This window comes from Desarmillaria tabescens (assembly GCF_030435595.1).
Source record: "Desarmillaria tabescens strain CCBAS 213 chromosome Unknown EV420scaffold_16, whole genome shotgun sequence".
NCBI classification, from domain to species: Eukaryota; Fungi; Basidiomycota; class Agaricomycetes; order Agaricales; family Physalacriaceae; genus Desarmillaria; species Desarmillaria tabescens.
Genome location: NW_026848315.1, coordinates 641,223 through 662,908, shown reverse-complemented (window position 1 = coordinate 662,908; position 21,686 = coordinate 641,223). Strand labels below are relative to the sequence as shown.

The following is a 21,686-nucleotide window of genomic DNA, read 5'->3' as shown; positions in this document are numbered from 1 at the left end:
CGGGAACAAGCCGGCCTCTTTAGATAAGACTGATGATAATAATTATGCTATTACGCCAACAATAATTAGATCTAAACAACATTGCTGAATATCCAAAAGAGAGTCAGTACACCTTAACGAATGAATACAGATGAGTGAGATATGCCATGCATTATGCCCTATGCAACCATCCAACGTCCAACCCCGTCATCGTCCGCATACTTTCAGGATAAGATAAATTGCTCTCCCGGAGCAGTCCAGCCAACCGCCTGCAGATATTCATGGGATAGAAGAGGTACTCCGCTTGCGGAAAACCTGGGTACTTGTCCAAGATACTAAAGATGTCATGTCAGAAGTGATGCTGTAGGAGGAAGTAGCACGAAAAATCCAAACCTTTTGAGATTAGACGTTTCTTCGGTGGGTCCCAAAAGTTTGAATAGCACTTTCGCGGCCTGTATCGAGGCAGTTTTCGGGAGCGCGTACTGACTTCGGATGGCATATGCTAGTTGGATACTAGGTTTGAATAACCACATCTAAGAATGAAAAGAGTGAGCAAGTCCGCAAGTAAGAGACTTAATCAGCTCACCAGGATACGAGGACGTTCGTCTTCTTCATCCAAAACGATGAATCGATACGAAGCATGAGCCTGCACAAACTCTTGCATATCCTCTACAATGAAAGCAGACAAGGGCAGTTTGACAGGCCTGCCGCAAATCAGACGCAACGACAACCCAACAATAAGAATGCACATACTCAGTGGTCGGACTGACGGGCCGTATAGCGTACTTCAACATACGATAAACCAAAGAAACAGAATTAGATCGGTGCTCTTGACATCGTCCGACGACAGCACCACAGAGACACCGAACAGGTTGCCAATCATCGGCTCTCTAAAAGCAGAGGTGCATCAGCAGTCTAATCGTACCACGTAAAAGGAATAAAGAAATGTCCTCTCAGAAGTAGCTCCCGAGACGTGGACCTGAGGAACAAGAGAGTTGTTTAAAAGAGAGGATATTTATCTAGGACGCTTTGTATCAACCGATAAAGTCGTGCTCGGCAATCAAACGCGACCTCTTTGTGCACGAACGAAACCTCCAAGGGCTTCATTCGCACGCCGGAAGAAGCGGTTTGATCGCCAAGCGATCGACCGTTGGTAGATATATCCAACGTCGGTCTTCTTGATCGTCCAATCCAAATAAGTGTTATAAATGTGTACACACACCTTTGCCGTGTCAGCGGGGTATAGGTTCGTCTTTGACATGGCAGACTCTTCAAAAAGAATGTAGCTGCCTCCGACGAGTGCTTGGCCGCACTCAGGCCAGAACCCTCTTCCATTTTTTGCTATGTGCTCATGAAGTTTCTGGTCGGAATGACACATCCACGCATCCACAAGCTCCTGCCAATGCTCCGAGGGTAAATCGCGATACTGGGTTATACGGGAGGATTGGATTAAGGGAAGCGAACATGATGCACATATGAAACTGGTCGGGCTGGATGCTGATAGTTGGGATGCGTCGAGGAGAGGTGTCGGTTGTAGAGAAGGAGTGAAGGTGTTCAACGTGGCAAGTTTGATTTCGTAATGTCCGCCTTGCACTTTGATCTCTTTCTTTCCAGGTAGAACAAGTCCGGGAAGTTTCAGCGGCAAAGAGGTGTACGGTCCGCTTTTCACGACAAGATGGTCACCGCCGCCAAGGTGTTTGTCGGGTAAAGAAGGTATAACCTCTGCTTCGATGTCTACGCCAGGGACAGCGCCTGTCACGGAGAGAAAGACTAGGACATGTTGCAGGGTCTCATGGTTCTCTGCGATATAGTTGACTTCGAACTCTACTGATTCGAAAGATTAGCCTATATAGTAACTATGAGTGCAAATTACTTACGCCGGGGAGTTGATGACCTTGATGCTTCCTTTGATCTGGCTTCAGCACTTGCAGAACGCGATGACGAGCTTCGCAGCCACGATAACGAAGGTGCAGACATGCTTCGATCTCTGTTCTTCTTCTTCGATTTGAATCGTCCGAAACTTGCGGGAGGTAGTGATGTAGAAGCTGTCAATGGCGGAGGGACAATGTGAGGTGGAGGCGCTTCCTTGACAAATTCTGGAAGGGTAAGGAGTGCTGTCGGGTCTTGAGTACGCATTGATTCTGGGACAGCTTCTCGTATGAATTCTGGAAGTGTGAGCATGGCATTGGGATCTTTTGTCTTTGGTTGGAGAACAGCATCTTGGGAATGTAAGCGACCAGCATTGGAATGTTCTGCGAGATGCTCTACAAAAGCTTCACGCTGTCGATATCGTAAGTATTGGATATACATTGACTTGACGATCCCTACCTTGGCCTGATCACGCAACCGAGCCTTCTCGAAACGGCTCTTCATTCCACCCTCTATAATGACAGACTGATCCTTCATTGATCGTTGCGTTGCCTTCCCAAGCATCTCAAAGATACCCTCCAGCTCGCGGATATCTCCTTGTTTCTGCTTTCCTCGTGAAACCGAAGAGCCCTCTTTCCTAGCCTTCTCCATCTGTGCCACTTTGCTGGATTTAAGCTCGACACGCTGGTTGTGCAACTGTGGAGCCACCATGTAAAGCCGGTCAATTGCCATCGTAACCGCCTCAAAATCCAACCTCATCTTTTCATTCATTGGAGTCGTGGGGGTCGTGGGTGAATGCATAGAATACGGTCGCTGTTTGGAATCATCGATGGATGTTCGTGGACCGTATTCGTATTCTGGTGGCAGGTCGTACTGATAATCCGCAGGATCGTATTGAGGAGGGAGGTGATCGACCATCGTGCGCTCCTTGCACATCGTCACCACGCTTTCCAGCTCTTCGTCGATTCTAGACCAGAGTAAAGCTCTCTCTACAGCAAGAACGGGAGGAGATCCAGTGGGTATGACGTCCCTCTGCCGTTCAATTTGAAGGTCGCTGAGCTGCCTCGTCAGGGTATCGAATATATCCGCAGGTTCGGTAGAATGCCAAGAATTTGAAGGAGTAATACGACTTTGCGATGGGGGAGAATGAAGAGAACCGAGACGGTTGAGATGGGACAGGAGAGAAACTAGAGTCGTGGCCAACTGCGCGTCGCTGGAATCAAGGGAAGTTGATATACCTTCCACCCGAGTCTTGAGCTCACTAATTAAATCAACGTCTGTATGGGCCACCTCAACCATCATGTCACCAGCGTCTCTGTTCCGCAGGTTCGACACCAACGTCTGTAACGCCAAGGATGATGATTCAGCGTCACCCTGGGTCACAGACGTATGCGGCGTGGATGGCATTGAGTGACGGCGATCTGGAACGATTGGATTCCACCTGGTTGGCACAGAAAGCAGATTATTGAGGGTCATTAGGCATGATCTCTCGACGAGAGCAATGGACGGCATCAGCTCCTGAGAAAAATAAGCCCTAGATGCCTAGATAAAAAGGAAGACGACGCACGACGGTCCCACTCTGGTGGCCATCCGACGACTCAGACACACGGGACGCTCTTTCCTCAACCTCTTCAACGGACGATCTTCCTTCCTGGACTGTGTGCTCCTCCCTCTGGAGCAATTCTCTCGGAAATGGCATAGGTATCTCAGTATCGACGAGAGGTCTTTGCGGTTGCACACGCTCACGGACCCTAGTAAGCGTAGCCATCGAGGTAGACGACACAACAAGGTATAGAGTGATGGGTCTAGACTATCCACGAGTAACCCTAACCCGACTCCTGTCCATATAAGATCGATTTCGATTTCAAATTCAAAAAAAAAATTTTCTCTTGATCAATTATATATAAATAAATAAGTAGCTCCTGAAAGTGAAGTCATAGAGTGTACAACCAGCTACTAATTACCCGTGCTGATCCTCCAACGTTCGAATGCTCATGACAAAGCGCAAGTTCCCAGATTCCAACTTCGGAACACCTAAGAAGGAGAAATTGCCTGGTACTGGTCTCTCACCTAATGCTAACCTAGATCACGGTGGGAGATGCCCATACCGTTGCTATGATCGGACTTTTGAACTCCGAGCAGTCATCTGTTTTACCTGGTTCTTCTTTCTTGTTGGCCTACCAAGGCGCGCCTATCGATCAATGAAAAAAGTAATTGCAAACCTTTGGCCTCACTTCGGGAGCTTTCTAGCTAGGCCTGACAAAAGCAGCGGATACCGGAGAATCGCGACTCTCATCGCTGCTAATAGTAGCGCTGGATGTGATGACCGTATGTATTTGAATCGAATTGATTCAGTAGAAGGATCGAGAAGGGACTTTCACAAAACCGGCATTCTCGGCAACTCCGAGCCCTTCCGAGCCCCACTGCACAGTTGGCGTGATCGGACAACGAGATTCCGCAGAGGACCGCCGCGTGGAAGCTCACTGCGGTCCCACAAGCAGAACTGATACCCTCTGATACCTTGAGTTATTAACGAGACATCTAGTATTGTGAGAACATTGAAACAACGTTTGATTAATATGATCAACGACCTGACGTGGGGTTTCATTCTGTTTTCTTGTCAAGCCAGGTCCTTATCCAAGTTAGGCAATGAACGCCTTCAGCACGTTGTGTCGATCGGCAATTCCCGTAGTTGTCTACTCAGATTAATGTGCAGACTAGCTACTTGACAAGAGAACCGTTTAAGAATATTATCTTAGCAGTACGTCACCGGATTAATCAGCACGAGCGCCGCCTTCATTGAGATTACTCTTTCGTATTTTTTCAGTATATATTGAACGTTGGTTATTGATACATACGGGTTGTGTTGTAGTTGGATACAATGCCTAAATGTCTAAATAAAATATGTCCTGTTGGAGGATCATGTAAATCAGTAAATGCAACCAAAATCGTCATCATCATCATGTAGACTTCAAAGTCTCCTCGGCTGCCTTCAAGGCCTTGCCAATCGACTCAAGCAGGTGTTGCTTATCCTCTAGTCCCACGCTAATCCTGACCAGGCCAGGATCCACGCCATACTCCTCCACCCAATCCAACTCGGCATAGTGAGCTAGAACCACGTAGGGACTGGCCAGCGTAAAGTTTGTTCCCAGGCTTGGACCCTTGTAGAATGGCAGCGTGTCAAAAAAAGCCCGAGACGCTTCTAGTGTTGTGAACGTCACAGAAAAAAGCCCTCCATAGCCGCCAGGTTGGTCGCCCTTGATACGACACTTGTCATACTGCTCGCGAGTGATGTACTTGGGATAATAAACCTCCTTCACAACGCATGTGCCTTCTGGGGCACCACCTGCGATGGATCGTGCGCGAAGAAAATCGCACACAGCTTCTGTGTTTTCATCAATAACCCTGATTCTTCTCAAGGAGTCGCGCGAATTGCGTTCCAAAAACACAGCGTCTTGCTCGAAGTAGATATCTTCGTAGGTGGCATCTAGATATGCTTTGAGGGCAGCGTAATGACGTCCGCGCGGATTTAATGTGAGACTAAAAAGGACATCAGTCTGGACAAATCTGATCTGAAGGCTCTCTCTTACCTTCCACCCATCACATTCGCAGCGCCGCTGAAGATTTTGGTCAAACTACTGACGACGATGTCTGCGTAGGTGAGGACTTCCACGTTCATGAAATTGCCGATCGTCTCGTCAACGACGACCAAGAAGTCGTACTTGTTGGCTAACGCGTGGATTCGCGGTAGGTCGGCTGAGCGAAGTAGCGGATTGGATGGAAATTCTGTGAAGAGTGATAGAACAGGAGGCTTGGAGGGATCACGATTCGCTTCTTCCTCTAGAATGGCCTCAAGGGCATCTAAATCTGAGTTGAGTCCGTGGCCAAAGAAGTGACATCCGGGGCCCCATTTTTCTAGGACTTTAAGGGTATCGGCATAAGGGAACCTATAGGGTCGACATGTTAGCTGGTACGTGAAATCGACCGAACGTACACTTACCCGAAGCAGACACTCTTAGCGTTTGGTCTAACCGCTAGAGCTAGCATATGTGCATTCCAAATGGCAGACATGCCTGTAGGATACAAGAATACGTCTCCTTCTGTAACCTCTGATACTCCTCGTGCGCTAGGTCCAAAAATGAGGTTTTCCTGTCCAGCAGTTGGTTCATCGTGATGATCGGAAGGTGCATCTCGGAGGACACCAGATATCCGCCTCCGAAGGGCCCTCTTCGCTGATGCGGCATATGCAAAAGGAAGATTGCGTCCATATCTTTCTTCCAAGTATACGCTGTGATCCTGGCTCAGGTTCTCCACTTGAGGGGCCTTGGGCTTGGAAAACCCTTTGGCAGAATAGTGTCTGTTCATGGCTTTCCCAGGTCGAGTCAAGGTAGGCGAGGATGCGCGCTCTGGCGACGTCGCTGGGAGAATGGAGAGACAGTAATCAGCCAATCGGCTGGAAATACCCAAGCCTGTGTGCTGCCAAAACTGTTTGGCCAAGGGTCCAGCGGAGGATGGGTAGAGCACGATGTGAAGATCAGCACATTTTCCGGTGGGTTCTGCATCGATGTTGTCTTCTGGACATATCATGAACTGAATCAACCGAGCAGATACGGGAGATCCCTCGAGAGCCGAACGTGCCTGGATGAAGGCGCGACAATGTTCTGCCGTTTTATGTGTAGGGAAAAGCATGCATGATTCACCAGCGGCGCCAAATTTGCGTTCGCATATGCCAGCGAGCTGTGTATAATAAGTGGCAATAAAGGGACAGGTAAGCCACGCTACACACCTTTCTGATACTCAAGTGAACGAAAAATCTAGGGTATCCAGAGACCATCTGGTCTACGACTCGTTTTTCGCCCTCCTCATATCCAACATTGTCTCGCCATGTAGGTAAAGAAACAGAAATGGCATGTGGCGTGAAAGGAGGTACAGAAAGGCCTAGAGCGACTTCTGCGGTGTTTGCCACGACGGTCGTCGTCGTTGACATGGTGGTTCAAGAAAAAAAGAATATGCTTGATCGGCCGACATGGAGCGATGATCGACGCATTCATTTAATATTTAATTAACCAGCAACGAATGTCACTACATGTATAATACAACCAATTGGACTTCCCAAGAAAAATCTCCTACGCGTTCCTTTCTATCGCATGAGAGGCTGACTCCACGCTGGAGAAGGAAGCTCGCGAATCCCGGTTCATTGCTTTCGGGTTTCGGAGACTCATGCTTCGCCGGACACTTGTCCGACTACTAGGCCTCGAGCGAGACAATTCATCCGACAGGGATGAGTGAGAAGAGGCTGAAGACGATGCGCGCCGGTGGCGCTGCATTCGCTTCGGATCGACGTCTTCGATATTAGCCATACGACCAAAGATTGACAAAACTGGAAAAGCACACATTCTTGTGTGAAAAAGAAATTCTCATATTGAAGAGACAACGTACTATCAACAATTGAGACAATGCCAGAAAGATTTCCAGAGGTGATATAGGATGCTAGAGGAGAGGATGTGCCCGATGAATTGTCCTGCGTCACGAATAACCTGTGTGCGTTGGCTGCATGGGTGGACTTAGCTAGTAGAAAGCCAACAAAGGGATTATCACTCACTAGCTAGTAGCTTTTGCATCGTATACAGCATACTATTGGTGGGAAGAACGGAATATACTGTATAACGAGTCAATACTAGTGTGTATGAGTCAAAAGCATCGTAGCCTGACCTGGATACTTGTCTGCACCATCTTCAGACCCGTCAGGATCCTGATTTCCAACGTCATCATGGGTAATGGATCTACGGGGAATTATGCGCACCTTGATCTGGGCAATTAATTGGTGCAAAGGAGTCGACAAGATATGTTTGCTTTCCGATGGAACGACAATCTTATAACATGTTCAAAGGGGGGATCGAAAGACAAAGATACCATTATACCTTTCCGATGTCTGTTACGCTCACGGCGCTGAGGAGTACCGCAGACTCGTCATCAACAACGGCAACACTGCTAACGCCTTCTTCACTCATTAATCTCATAGCGTCCAAGACACTAGCCGTCGAGGTAGCTGCAACAACGGAAGAATACAAATTAAGAGAAGGGAGGGAAAACGCATGGAGAGGATTAGAAAGGAAGTTCCTAAGAGAAGGATTCTCTGAGGCATACGAAGAAAACCAGGCTAGGAGTCGTCGATCGGAGACTATGCCCAAGTAATCATTTGTAGATTCCGCTTTCTGTACAAGAACTAAATTCGCTTAGCAAGGCATCATAGCTTTGACGGAACGGTACAAACCTTTATGTGTTCCATGAGAAAAATGCTGCAACAAAGATATAATCGTGGCATCGTAAGGTAAAACAACGAGAGGATTCTTCTCAGATAGATCTGGGGTAACAAATATAACAAATGAACGAGACATCCGAAATGATAACTTACTGCTGACAAGCTGAACGGGTACATGGCCTGTTCGGGCAGCCGCAACGATTTCTTGAACGCGACGATTCTCCCTTGAATCATCTGGTGGTAAGGTGTGTCGCGTGGCCGCCAGAGTCAAGAACGCATTAACATCCGAAAACTGTCATGCATATTCAGAGGAATGAAAGCGGGTCCGAAATTTTGAGACTAACATCGAACAGTCCGATGGTCGCGTCACTAGACATGACAGTCAAGCATAGTATGTCTTCAGTAAGAAGGGTCTGCGAAAAACGTTGAAATCAGCGGTTATCAGCATGCTAGATAGACACCCGCACCTCGCATGCCTCCTCGACGCTGGTTTGGGCATCCACAGTGACGATCCGGGAGTCGATAAGGTCTGCGAGATTGTCAGTGAGTATCGCCAAATGAAATCAAAGATAAAATATACCTCTAGCATAGATACTGCGCCAATGATTGACCCATTCCTGCGAATCGGCCGGGGTATTTGCGATAGCTGTAGGTTCTGCCGTGATCCAAGATCCAGGATATGATTCTGACATTCGCCTATTCTGCGCCATGGCTGCCATCAGGTGAGTACCATTCAGTGCAGTGTTGTATAAAAGTTGAGGTCGTCAGCAACCATGCCAAGGCGAGAGTGGAAAGAAACAAGCTAAGGCTTGGCGCGCGATCGACTTTCGTCATTACCATCATCTCACTGACAGCTGGTACTCACGGCATCGCGCTCGACGCTGAGCTGGAATACTTCAGCTATATTCACGTATTATGACTTCAACGCCGACAAATCCAGTGGACGTTCCCCCGTATCAGTTTCAAAATCTCATCACAGGCGCCTTCGAGTCGGGTATCTTCGTCCTAGTTGTACCGCTCCTGCAGCTGAACGAGGTTTAGGTTTTGCTACGTCGGAAGTGCGATGTGCTCAAGCTCTAGGCATGGATCCTTTCTATTTTCTGGGTCCTGTTCGCTAATGATGCTCTAGGGTCTGAGATATACGTCGGTTTCGCAAACGGGGAACTTGTTCGGTTCGCTCTGCAGGCCGATGATCCCAACAAGGTCTGTAAAGAGATCATAAACACAAACTTGGCCTGACCGAACGTCCAGTTCGAGTCCTATAAAGTGCTCTCGAGGCAGACACTTCCAAACAACAAAGCCGTCGACGAAATAGTCCTTCTGCCCTGTTTATCGCGAGCCCTCATTCTTTCTGGTGCAGAACAGAATTCAATGCTTCCAATGATGACCGGTTAACATCATCTACAGATAATCAAATCCATTTCTTCACCATTCCTTCACTCGATGCTATTGCCATCAAACCTATTCGACACGTCGTTACATTTGCTGTAGATCATCAGCATCTCAGCCGTCCTGCAGCCTCGCCATCTACGCCGACGCATCTCTTGGAACCTGTCGAGTTCACGGTCATCAAAAGAAGTAGCCTCTTAATGTATGCTTTACGCGACAAACTACTATACATTAAGGTAAATCCTTTTGTGTCATCCATGTGCTCCTTAACCCTTCATCAGGAAATTCCTCTTCCCGAAGGTGCCTCCCTTGCCCGACGTACAGGTCAATCCCTCTGTATTGCCGGAAAAACACAGTACCAAATCGTCGACCTCCAAAATGCCTCTATGTTCGGCATCATACCTATTTGTCAAGTTCCGGATCCCTCACAGCTTCCTATTAAACCTTCAATCACTGTGATTGACACCAATGAATACCTCATCCTCTCATACACGGGAATGAGTACCTTAGGACTATTCATAACATCCAACGGAGATCCAGTCCGCGGAACACTAGAGTGGTCACAACATCCGAAGTCAGTGTGTGAGTGAACTTTCGTCAATGCTGCACGATCTATGACTAAAAATAAGTATTCAGGCTACGATTACCCTTACATCACGTCTCTACTACCCAATGGCACGATAGAGGTGCACGGCATTGAGACGCAGAGTATCGTTCAAGTCATACCCGCGCCGGTTCCGTCCTCGAATACCGAACCTATACAAAGAAAGAAGCTTATCCCATCTCTTCAGGGCTACCTCGTCCCCTCCGCCGAGAAATCGGCAAAAATGCGGACAGTTTCTGTAAATCTACTTCGTGAACGAATTGACGTATAGATATGTTTTACAAATTAACTCGAAAAACTGGATGGAAAATACATCAGAACTGTGCTGCAAGACTACAATCACCGCAAGAAACAGACCTGTGAATGCTTTTACTGGTACGACTTAAATCAAACTCTCCGAAGAGAGTACAATGACAGAAAAATTGGGTGCCGTCAGACTCAGAACAGTCTGAACCGAACTGCGTGCAATGTAACGTCCCGACGACCCGGTAAAGTATTGCACATGCTGCAATTGCATGTCAAGCGATGTCCGCATGACGTCCAAGCGATATCCCGAAGATAGATCCTCGTATGCTAAATCGACCCCCTCCCCAAACGAAAGTAACCTGTACGATTCTTTCGGGTCTAGATAAACGATTTGCCATCCATGACGCTGGATGACCCCATTTTAGATTGTTCGAAGAACAAACTGAGCATTTGTCCTTCGAATCGCAGGTTTCGTTGGCCAAAAACTGTCACGAATAGCAGTATAGGAGTGATAACCAAAGGAGGGGTCGACGTAAACGAGAGCTGTCCATGGACAACTAAGAAATTTGACATAGCAAAGTACCCGCGAAGCGCGCTGACGCCTTGAGCACCGATAGTCTTCAGGATTCGCTGAATGAGATTGCATAGACGTGCCCCGTCTCTGCGTCGCTTTCCAAGCCAGGCTGTCCTTCGTGTCCCTCATATCATCGGGCATCGCACACGAAAACTGGCTTGGGGTATCTCTGGATGATCATCCAAGTAGAACGGGCGTAAAGACTTTCAGACTCTGTTTGCTCGTGAAATCAGACCGAAGTCCTGTGTGGAACGAGCGATGCAGCTCTGAGTCTGATTGTGGGAGGAAGAATGAAGATGACGAACTCGTGTTTCCCTCATGCTTAGTCAAGTTTCCCGGCCGGAAGGGTCAAGCTTGAGTATAACTGTCACCGTTTGATCGTATCACCGAGTTCCCACCGTACTCAATTTCCGCTCGCACAAGTCTTCGTAGCGTAAGGAAAATGAGACTCTCCAGAAAGATTATATAGAGCGGTCCTAGTAGTATACATCTACAGGATACGTAAATCGACTGTCACAATATTACTCCCATTTTCGAACAACGACATCTTCAATCCCGCCAAGCTGTCCGCCTTCTCGTCAAAGCTGGCGTAATGATATGGTCACCTGTACCCGGTTTTTGCTATTACAATACCATGTGCTCACTATGGGAACGAAAAGGTTTTCCCCATGGTTCTAAGAGGTCCTGTTCGGTCTCAGGAAGGAACTGATAGAAATGTTGTCGTCAAAACCGCGAAGAAAGGTTGTACACAATATGAGGTCAACCAGGAAATGAGCAGGCTGAGTCGGACGATCAGATACGAGATACAGAATGGAAGAAAGTCCCTTCACATAAATAACGGATCTCCAATTGCTTGTAAACGTACCAACCTGTGTAAAGGTCCTGACATGCTGATGGAAGAACTCAAGGCCGTCGGTCAAGACAATTTTTGAGACGAGGGACACAGGTTCAAGTGCTCATCTGGCTCGGTTTTCTTCTAAGGCAGTTCAACACGTTAATGCTATCGGGTATGGTTCCAGCAACAGCCGAGACAACTGTCAGATGAATGACCATACGTTTCCGAGTTCCGTCAACCAGGATCCCCCATGGGGCTCGAGATTCTTCCCGTCAGTTATCTAACAAGACGTAGAGGTGTTGATGTCTGATGGTAGCATCAGAGCCCATGTTAGACATTGCTTTATCAATGGAGTGATACGAGACCGGGAGGACAACAGATGCCAGATGCATTGTTAAATAAGCGCGCGCTGCGCAAATGCCATGACCTTGCAAGGGAAACCTTACAACTTCCGGACCATCATGACGACAATTATGAATGAACCACCCAGATCAGAGCATTAGTCTCAACTCCGTCACTAGTGAATCGTGAATGACAAGGCACCTTGTCTCTGTTCATATTCCAGGCTTCAGCTGTATCATCCTGGAAGCAGCAACTGCCTGGCGTGAAAATCTGGGATTGGCATCACAGGATAAGCAGTTGATCACATCATCCCCTGTTTTTTTTTTTCGGCTTGCGCCTTTCAAAATGCACCGGCAGTCGACTAGTCAACCCTGAAGCAAAACCGCCATGACAAACCCGAGAGCACCATAAACGATGCAGTCGTTGAAAGGGTCTCACTGTAGGTATCGATTAAGTTAGACTTGAAATTCACAGAATGTCTCTGCGAGCTATGAGTGGCAGCGGTATGTGATCATGAAGAACGGAAAGAATGAGTATTCGAGATTTTTTTCTCACGTACTATTCGGCGGCAAACACCGGCATCTGTGTTACTCTTTTAACTTCCATCAGCGCGTATACACTGGTTAGAAGCCATCGATATGTCCCCAAATTTCTCTCCATTTGTGAGATCCTGTAGCCTAGTAACCAAGTCCTCTAACGAGGAGAATCTCGCTCGCTTGGTTCGTAACTACAAGGAAGGACTGGTTCAGATCTAGAGATCAAGATGTCCTGTTTCTTGTCCTTTTGATCTGTCCTTTCGATTACTTCAGCCATCATAGTGTTACAGTTATGTACCAAGATCAGTCAAGGTCGGAGGGTTTGGAACAGGAGCAGAGAAAAAGCTTCGGTAAAGAGCCATAGTATTAATAATGTGCTGCATATATTCGTACATCCATGAAAGTGACATTAACAAACGCGTTACAGAGATTGGGGTACTTAAACTACTTGTATAAATCTCATTAATAGATCCGGGTATGGAGACATTAAACAGTCTCAACTTGTTCCTGATCGACCTTCTCGTCCGCTACATACTCCGATGAATTATTGCCCGACGCACACATCCCATTCTCATTTCTGATCTTGGCCATGACGATATCGTGGGCGCGCCAAGGCTTGACTCCGGGAGCGAAGAGATCCTCCATGTGCTCTAAGGGTATTTGTTTTGTCTCAGGAAGGAGGAACTAGGATGCGCATGAGACCATGGATACCGGACTGGAGAAATGGAGACGTACGTAAACGTAGAAGATGGAAAGGATCATCAGGCTCGCAAAGAAGATATATACGCCGTATCCCATTGCCGTAAACATCTGAGGCGTGAAGCGGGCGATGAGGAAGCTAGGCGAAGCGATGTTACACTTGAATGACGAACAAATTGAGAGAGAATACTCACGCAAACAGCCAGTTACTTGCAGCCATGCAGGCTTGAGTGAATGTCCTGACATGTTGAGGGAAGAACTCAGCACCAACGACCCATGGCGTCCCATTCCATGACGGAGAGTAGAAAGCAGTCCAGATGTAGAAGAAAGCGACTGCACAAATGAGTAACTTCATGGGAAAAGAGCAGCAGACACATACTAGCACTCTTGCCTCCAGCAGTGAGGGTCGATGTGGGATGCTCTGCGGGTTTGACAATGGCGATGTAGGCGCCAATATAGTACATGCTGATGGCACCACCAAGAGAACCAATCAAGAGGATCCGCCGCCGACCAAAGTAATCGACAACATATAGCAGCCACAGAAGAGCGCCGACCAATTTGACTAGTACAAGGCCGTCAATGTTAGAAGTCAGGAGGAGCGAAATTTCCTCACTGATACCATAGACCCCAGTGGTGAGAAGTGAAGCATTCTGACCAGTGACACCGATAGACTTGAAGATCGTAGGCCTAGGGGGCAAAATAAAAAAAACATCAGGGAACAGCGTCGAGAAACAGTGCTCACGAATAGTAATTGATCGCGTTGATACCTGTGGCATTCTGCCAGGCGAACAAGCTGGCCCCAAGGAATAGTCTGTAGAGCAGCTTCTTACTCTCGAAGACTGTCTTGAGGGGACCAAGGAAGCCGGCACCTGCCAGGCTCCGTTCATGCTTGATGGTCTCTTCAATCGCGACGAACTCTTCAGCGACATAAGGGTGCGAAGGAGAAAGGTGCCTGAGCCATGCAAGCCTTTCGAGCGCCTCGTCGTTGCGGTCGCGAGAGACAAGCCAACGAGGAGACTCTGTCAAGAACGGAGCACCAAGGAAAAGGAGGCCTCCCGGCTAAAGGGAAATTTTTGATCAGAGGTCGAATAACAGGAACAGGTACCGACTCACAACAAGCTGAACGGCGAAGGCGATAAGCCATTGTGTGTGGCCTGCAGCTATGTGGCGCGTAACACCATAGTTGATCCAGAATCCAACTGTCCCACCGATTTGCCAGCAAAGCTCATATAGGCCAATGAGTCGGCCACGGATGGCGGGAGGCGCGATTTCAGCAACGTAAATGGGCTAATGATAGTTAGGAGATGAGATTGTGGTGAAATTTTCTGGAATAAAACACATACGGCTAAGTTCGATGCTGTGCCAATTGCTAGGCCGACAATAACCCGTCCCGCGTATATGATGCCAAGACCCGTGCTAGACCTGTGATGAATCGTAAAAAAAGCTCAAAAGGAGAATGGGGAAAAAACGCACGAAGCGGCAGTCTGCATGGCGGCACCGACACAGAATACAAAACCAGCGAAGAAAAGACCCCATCTGCGTCCCAAATAGTAGCCAATGGGATAGCCGAAAATTGCGCCAAAGAAGCAGCTGTAGATTCGAGTCAGCAAGAGCAGACGAAAACAAAGTTGAATAGACGAACCCTGCCTGATACAAGGACACGATGTTTGCCGAGATGAGGTTGAACTCGCTCGTCGTTTTTTTGGTGAGGTCGAATTCACTCTTGAAACTGGCGAGAGAAATGGAAGTGCCAATGAAGGCAGAGTCGTATCCAATCATAACAGCGGCGAAGGTAGCAATGAAGCCATTCATATAAACCCGCCAGCCGTATACTTCTGGAGGGGTAGGTCTGTCTTCAACACGAGCGAGCTTTGCCATGGTGGGAGAGAGTAGGCAGAGGGCGGGGAATCAATGCAAAAAAACCAGGGCGTTATATAGGAACCAGGTACGATGCCCCACTACGGGGTTCGTCGTGCGGGAAGCAGCTTTTCCGGAGAAATGTTTTAAAATCTAGGGGGCAGGTGATCTGAAAAAATTTGATGGGATTTGCCTGATCGATCTAGAAAAAGGAGACTTCCGCTGTCCTATAGAGCCAGTGGCCAATGAGAGGATGGATACCATTGACCGATCTATCCGCTGATAGTACATACCTGTCTGCTCGTGAGCAACACACGGGTCAGGCGGGCCTGGTCTATTTTACCCCTGTGAAAAACTCTTATCCGATGTTGGGATGGTCAACAAATCCGCGAGAGTGCCTAGGATGGCGGTAAATTTCCAAGAAGACGTAGGGATTTCATTGAGCTCGCGTGCCAGTCCATTAATGCAAATCAACGCATCAACATTGGCGTGCACATCTATACCAAAACAGTAATGTTCCGATCTACTGGCCAGGATAAACGTACAAATTTCTGAACGCGAACAGAATCTCCATACACTTGTCATATAATCGTTAGCAAGGTACAAAATTGTGGGGTAATACTAACCTAGAGAGGCAAGATCGAACTGCAACGAGCGGATACTCCGGTATAAGCGGGCACTGTATGGTGCCTGTGTACACTGTAGAGCTGTGTAGGTGTGGTCACGTTGGTTAATCGGGGGAACCAGTCCAAAGCGCTACGGCACACGGTTTTTCCACGCAAACTCTTGGCTACTAAGACATTTCAGGCCCGATGACGATGCTGAACAACACATGTGAGGCCCTAGGTTCCAAAGCTCACTGAACCGCAAATACCCCGACCTTCAGTCTGTAACTGATTGCCCAGTGGCGAAAGGTATAAAAATTGAAGTGGACAGGAGTTGGGACACTCGTTCCATGCGCATCAGATGAAATAGGTATCACTCCAGGCTTTTGCAGAAAGTTCCAGTCGCCCGGATCTATAGATAAAGTAATGGGAGATAAGATACATCATGATACAAATAACCTAGAGAACAATACTAATACAAGTACAGATAACATAAACCTGACTCAAATCTAAACCTCTTGACTTGTGTTGGATTTGTTGGACTTGACAGGTAGTAGCGATGCCTCGATGTGAGGGACAACGCCACCCTGGGATATTATGACATCACCAAGGAGTTTTCCCAGTCTAAGGATAGTGGCATTAACATTCCGTTGGCAGAACCGAGTGAAAAACGTACTCCTCATCGTTGCGGATAGCAAGCTGCAAATGCCTGGGCACGATTCGGGCCTTTTTGTTATCACGAGCGGCATTTCCAGCCAACTCGAGAATTTCGGCTGCAAGATATTCAAGGACGGCAGCGAGGTACACTGTGCAAGTGATTAGTTAACGAAGATCAAGCACAACAGATGTCAGCAAGACTAACCAGGAGCCCCAGCACCCACACGTTGAGCATAGTTGCCCTTCCTCAACAAACGATGAATACGTCCGACAGGGAACTGAAGACCAGCCCTAGACGAACGCGTCTGCACCTTGGCGTCGCCGCTGGAGGCCTTGCCAGACTTTGATTTTCCAGATTTTCCAGACATGATGAAGAGAGCAAAGTGATTGACACTTGATTAGAGGTACGTGGCACTACTGCGTGAAAGGTTGAGGGCGGGTGATAATGGAACGGAGGCAACCCTGCGGAGCCCTATTTATACCCTGACAGGTGCCGAATCGATCAACAAAAAACGCGTCGAGTTGTTGACGCGTTCTCAGAGTCACGTGCCTTGCTTGGCAAAGATATATAAACAACACGGCACATCGTTTGCGCGCATTCCGTCTCTTGCTCTTCAACCGCCACCTACTTCGCCCTTTACCTTTGCATTCTATTCCCAATGGCACCCAAACCAGCCTCTACTGCCGGCAAGGCCCCTGCTTCTACTGCCTCCAAGGCTCCAGCGAAGACTGAAGGTTCCAAAGCCGCCAAGAAGACTTCCAAGCCAGCATCTTCTGGTGATGGGGACAAGAAGAAACGCAGAAAGAGCAGAAAGGAGACATACTCGTCCTATATCTATAAAGGTTCGTTGATGCTCTCTCATCCATCTGAGCGTGGTCGCTGATAATTGGTTTGTATTGCAGTCCTTAAGCAAGTTCACCCTGATACGGGTATCTCCAACAAGGCTATGGCCATTCTCAACAGCTTCGTCAACGATATCTTTGAACGTGTAGCAACGGAGGCATCGAGTACGGTCCTTCGCTGGTTTCAAGCTACCTGCCACTCACCACACGCGTTTCCTAGAACTCGCTGCCTATTCTAAAAAGTCAACCATCTCCTCACGCGAGATCCAGACCTCTGTGCGACTTATCCTCCCCGGAGAGTTGGCCAAACACGCTATATCTGAAGGCACTAAGTCAGTGACAAAGGTGTGCTTTTTTGTCAGCCAAACTTTGTCTCAGGCTTACGTTTTTTCAGTTCTCATCAGCGGGCGCCAAATAGGTGGTCGCATTGTTCTATCTCTTTTATCTTTCGGTGTCAGATCTCAGGTTTTGTACCACCAGTGTATTTTTTAATTATTCAAATCATGGCAACCCATTATTCATAACCCTGCATTGTGTGGTGTTTTTAGTCCACCACTTCGTTCGAGGGTCTGCATGCGTGTTCGCTTGAATGATATGAGATCCTCAGGTTTGACTCGGCGTCTGGTCTACATACTAGATTTGAGAGCAAGTTGTAGGCGTCAATTGTACGTTAGTTCTTCATAACGCTGCTGTATTGGCATTCTCATGAAACGACGTTCAAGTTCCTTGGACTAAGAGAAATTACAGAGTATCACGAGGCCATTGAACCTTGAGCTTGATCAGATGAATTATTCATCCCATGATGCCGCAAGCTCAAGTTCGGCGTCTTCTCGCTGAAGACATGGCTGCACTGATTGGTCATCATTGTTACATTCTCGCTGATTCTACTCCGACTCGGGTAAATGGCAAGGTTAAGATATTGCCCGTTATTAATGTGGCAAGCCTTGGGTATTTTCCGGGTAAGTCGATGACCGATGTCCCGACAGGATATATGATTAATAGCCGACTCTACTCGAGCTAGACTGGCCCTCAGGTGTACGTTACTGCTCGCGGTGCAAATCGTCGATTACATGCGGCGACTCCAGATCTTCATCTGAGGCTTGGGTCCGCGCTAAACAGAACTACTTCAGATACTCTGCTTGCACGTTGTGGCATTTTCTACTTCGTTCAGCGACGGAAAGAGGTCGGTAGCTATTCAGGGTCACATGTGCGGGAGAGCATCTCCTCGGACGCCGCCAATAGTCCCGCCAAAAAATTTGACGACGCTCTTCTTTTTTCTCAAGTTCCTCGGAATTCTCTCCGATCAGTAATCGCGTGGTTGTATATAAGGCTTGGTGATGTCTTCGTTCGGATGCGTGCGTGCACGGTCTCGCTCAATCCCCCACTATGGCAACGTCAGGCCCAGTGCCGTCAAACCATTCGCTGCCCTGTCTTGCTCTATTCGCCGCGGCTTTGGCATGCCTTTGTCTCTATCGGCGGTGGAAAAGAATATCACTCAATCAACTTCCTGGACCTCAGCCACAATCTTTTCTCCTGGGTTAGTGCAAATAAGCGAAATTGTTCTGCCCCAACGCATAACGATTCCGTAGGTAATCTGGGCCAATTCTACCAAGGAGAGGCTGCAGAGGTACGGACTTTCATATGCGACGAGGCTTTGAAATTATTCATTGACGTTTAATAGGCAGATTTTGCCTGGCAGCAGAAATTTGGACACGTACTGCGAATTAAAGGCGCAATCGGGGTAAATCTCACACGCTCATTATCAAGTTCCGGAATTTATCTTTGTTGTGCTTTCGAGGAAGATTGCCTGTTCCTTTCTGACCCAAAGGCCATACACCATGTCCACCATTCCGGATACACTTACCAGAAACAAAAGATGCGACGAGAGCTAGCGCGTCTATTACTAGGGAAAGGGATGCCTTGGGCAGAGGGTCCGTATCGCTATCGGAATAATCAGTACACCAATTGACCGTAACTTAGCGGAAGACCACAGACGCCAACGGAAGGTGATGTCACCGGCTTTTGGCTCCGCAGAAACGAGGGCCCTGTTTCCCATTATCATTGAAGCTGCGGAACTGGTAGCTAACAGGATGTTCATATTTAATAACAACTCACGCCCTGGTAGTTATGTTCAAAATGGAATCAACTCGACCCTCTACAAAATCAGGGTTCTGCCGTTGTGGACGTGTACTCGTGGATGTGTCGTACAACAATAGATACAATCGGCCTGGGTGAGTCTCCGAATGACCACTGTATACGCACTGATGTCTTTCTCCAGCCGCCTTTGGGTACAGGTTTCATGCGCTTGAAGAGAAAGACAATGCCTTACGGCAAGCGTACGCGAGTACTTTGTGAGTCATCGTTTCCCAAAACATTATCTTGTTCTAACCATGGACTAGTTCTAAGTCGTTTGGAAATCCTTCCAAGTGGACCATATTCAAACAGAATATGCTCCAATACCTCCCTGTCCCGGTAGTATCTTTCATCTTCAATCATTCCGCCTCGTTCGATCAAGCGCGAGAAACGAAGCATATAGCCACCCAAGTATCTGAAGAATTGCTGCGAACGAAGTCTTCTGCGTTACGTATCGGTAATGGTGGTCGAGATATTCTGTCCCTTCTTGGTACGTTTGGCACCATTTAAAGAAGACCCTGAACATTCATCTATAGACAGTTAAAGCGAACACGGATCTCGAAGGTGGTCCAAAGCTCGACGATGAAGAAATGATGGCCTCTATGCAGTCAGAGTTTCACTATTTTCCCTTCCAAAGTAAGATTAACGTTCTTCAACAGGGTCGTAATCGCCGCAGGGCTAGAAACTACCGCTAGTACCCTTACGTGGACTTTGTTTGAACTCTCCCGGCATCCTGATGTACAAGCAAAGCTTCGAAATGAAATTCGAGGAATGATAACGGCAAATGGAGGTAGCCAATTTACTCCGGGAGCCCTTGAAGACATGCCATACACCCACGCTGTCATGAAGGCCAGACGATCTTCATGATCTACACACTCTAATTCTACTGATCCGGACTCAACAGGAATCCCTGCGATTACATCCTTCGATCTATTATGTACTTCGACAGGCGGCCAAAGATGATATCATCCCTATATCTACTCCAATTACCACTCGGTCCGGTCAAGTCATCAATGAGGTACCCGTGGCCAAGGGGACGTCTGTTTTTGTGTCTATAGCCGGCTATAATAGGTAGGTGCTGGTTTAATCTACTAGACATATGTTTGGGCTTATGGGTCCAGAAACACGTCTATATTTGGTGATGATAGCCATTCATTCATCCCCGAGCGGTGGCTCGATGACTCGATGGTGAAAACAGATACTCCCTTGGGTCTGTATGGAAACTTGTGAGATTTCTTACTGTCCTTCATTGTGATGGTGTAGTGAAGTTTAACTTCCGACAGAATGTCTTTTGGATCTGGAGTAAGATCTTGTATGGGTGGGCACATTAGACATCTTTACATTGAAACTGATAGCAACATGAAACTTTTCAGGTTGGAGATTCGCGTATGTTGCATCTTCTCTTCGCAAACTTGAATTCAAAAATCATTCGGCAGGTTGTTGGAATACCAAACCATTCTCATTGAACTGATCAATAATTTCAATTTTTCGGTCGATTCTTCCGTTGTACACAAGATAAGGAGGGAAGGAGGGACATTGATCATGTCTCCAACTGTGGATGGGATTGTTCAACTGCCTCTGCGTATCTCCGCGGCGAAATAGGTTCGGATCAAGCCCCTCACGTGCCGTCGAGCCGGCTTCTTACATGAGGGGCTTGCTTCAAAGTCCGGAAATATATCAAGACGTTCATCGATGTTTCCTGCGCTGGCAACACAACTTGACAATTAGATAGAGCGGAGTAAGATGTAGCTAATAATCCAATACATTGCATAGGTTGCTAATTTTTGCTCAAAATTCCGGGAGTGCACTTTAAACCAATTGCCGAGTGCTGTCACATTCAACGACGGCATCAAGAAGTACGAACTAATTGTAATGGAGGTGAGTCAAAAAAATCGGAAAAAATGGCATTTAAATAGCGAAAGACTGTAATGTCAACCATGGATTATTTAAGAGCCCCAGTGCACTATACTCGAAGCAAACTTCATAGATTGCAGAATATGAGACACGCAGTCACACCTTGTCACGGGCAATCGCAACTCTGTCCGTCCTCATTGACCGCTATTGCATCGATCGCCTTCGCGCGAGCATGCATGACCTGTAGTTCATTCCAATCAGTCAACATTGAAAAAGGATATACCAGCTGTTTCGCCCGTCGTGGGAGGAAAAGATGTTGGCATGGCATGCAAGGGTCACAGTGCGACAAAGGCGCGTCGAGTTCATGTGCGATGCAGGGAAATTCTGAATAAAAAAGGAGTG

General features: G+C 47.6%; 8 protein-coding genes across 8 annotated transcripts; 3 read left to right on the top strand and 5 right to left on the bottom strand.

Annotated features, from left to right (window-relative positions):
* Positions 1-12: 12 nt before the first annotated feature.
* Positions 13-3,739, bottom strand: EV420DRAFT_1541213 (HECT-like ubiquitin-conjugating enzyme-binding-domain-containing protein). Its single transcript, XM_060473110.1, has 8 exons — positions 3,416-3,739; positions 2,308-3,366; positions 1,857-2,259; positions 1,202-1,806; positions 733-869; positions 566-683; positions 373-512; positions 13-314 (listed from the first exon to the last, which is right to left on the bottom strand). Exons 1-8 carry the CDS (start codon positions 3,614-3,616, stop codon positions 152-154), a joined length of 2,826 nt encoding a protein of 941 aa, XP_060331165.1. The 5' UTR covers positions 3,617-3,739; the 3' UTR covers positions 13-151.
* An 848-nt stretch (positions 3,740-4,587) lies between these two features.
* EV420DRAFT_1541209 (pyridoxal phosphate-dependent transferase) lies at positions 4,588-6,869 on the bottom strand. Its single transcript, XM_060473109.1, has 4 exons — positions 6,635-6,869; positions 5,849-6,585; positions 5,439-5,795; positions 4,588-5,388 (listed from the first exon to the last, which is right to left on the bottom strand). The coding sequence occupies exons 1-4, from the start codon at positions 6,833-6,835 to the stop codon at positions 4,809-4,811; spliced, it is 1,875 nt and encodes a 624-aa protein (XP_060331164.1). The 5' UTR covers positions 6,836-6,869; the 3' UTR covers positions 4,588-4,808.
* On the bottom strand, positions 6,870-8,921 carry EV420DRAFT_1541205 (uncharacterized protein). The gene is made up of 11 exons (XM_060473108.1): positions 8,691-8,921; positions 8,578-8,639; positions 8,455-8,523; positions 8,264-8,402; positions 8,123-8,212; positions 7,770-8,074; positions 7,652-7,720; positions 7,561-7,600; positions 7,451-7,507; positions 7,288-7,398; positions 6,870-7,228 (listed from the first exon to the last, which is right to left on the bottom strand). The coding sequence occupies exons 1-11, from the start codon at positions 8,827-8,829 to the stop codon at positions 6,975-6,977; spliced, it is 1,335 nt and encodes a 444-aa protein (XP_060331163.1). The 5' UTR covers positions 8,830-8,921; the 3' UTR covers positions 6,870-6,974.
* A 104-nt stretch (positions 8,922-9,025) lies between these two features.
* On the top strand, positions 9,026-10,374 carry EV420DRAFT_1620557 (uncharacterized protein; the record flags this gene model as incomplete). The annotated part of the gene is made up of 7 exons (XM_060475583.1): positions 9,026-9,104; positions 9,152-9,190; positions 9,240-9,313; positions 9,362-9,464; positions 9,518-9,735; positions 9,781-10,081; positions 10,136-10,374. 7 exons carry the CDS (start codon positions 9,026-9,028, stop codon positions 10,372-10,374), a joined length of 1,053 nt encoding a protein of 350 aa, XP_060331162.1.
* A 2,575-nt stretch (positions 10,375-12,949) lies between these two features.
* Positions 12,950-15,372, bottom strand: EV420DRAFT_338284 (quinate permease). The gene is made up of 10 exons (XM_060481764.1): positions 14,978-15,372; positions 14,809-14,925; positions 14,679-14,757; positions 14,449-14,622; positions 14,078-14,394; positions 13,949-14,022; positions 13,715-13,897; positions 13,530-13,668; positions 13,372-13,474; positions 12,950-13,320 (listed from the first exon to the last, which is right to left on the bottom strand). Exons 1-10 carry the CDS (start codon positions 15,211-15,213, stop codon positions 13,123-13,125), a joined length of 1,620 nt encoding a protein of 539 aa, XP_060331161.1. The 5' UTR covers positions 15,214-15,372; the 3' UTR covers positions 12,950-13,122.
* An 809-nt stretch (positions 15,373-16,181) lies between these two features.
* EV420DRAFT_1541179 (histone 2A) lies at positions 16,182-16,932 on the bottom strand. The gene is made up of 3 exons (XM_060473107.1): positions 16,660-16,932; positions 16,474-16,603; positions 16,182-16,421 (listed from the first exon to the last, which is right to left on the bottom strand). The coding sequence occupies exons 1-3, from the start codon at positions 16,820-16,822 to the stop codon at positions 16,307-16,309; spliced, it is 408 nt and encodes a 135-aa protein (XP_060331160.1). The 5' UTR covers positions 16,823-16,932; the 3' UTR covers positions 16,182-16,306.
* A 126-nt stretch (positions 16,933-17,058) lies between these two features.
* On the top strand, positions 17,059-17,996 carry EV420DRAFT_1541177 (histone H2B). Its single transcript, XM_060473106.1, has 4 exons — positions 17,059-17,297; positions 17,358-17,462; positions 17,518-17,642; positions 17,692-17,996. Exons 1-4 carry the CDS (start codon positions 17,114-17,116, stop codon positions 17,713-17,715), a joined length of 438 nt encoding a protein of 145 aa, XP_060331159.1. The 5' UTR covers positions 17,059-17,113; the 3' UTR covers positions 17,716-17,996.
* A 714-nt stretch (positions 17,997-18,710) lies between these two features.
* On the top strand, positions 18,711-21,206 carry EV420DRAFT_1679294 (cytochrome P450; the record flags this gene model as incomplete). The annotated part of the gene is made up of 15 exons (XM_060479194.1): positions 18,711-18,834; positions 18,887-18,924; positions 18,979-19,038; positions 19,096-19,228; positions 19,278-19,375; positions 19,423-19,528; positions 19,576-19,648; positions 19,697-19,920; positions 19,971-20,037; positions 20,090-20,270; positions 20,335-20,501; positions 20,552-20,656; positions 20,714-20,748; positions 20,804-20,816; positions 20,867-21,206. Coding segments are annotated over 15 exons (1,590 nt in total), but the record flags the coding sequence as incomplete, so codon positions are not given.
* Between the last annotated feature and the right edge of the window lie 480 nt (positions 21,207-21,686).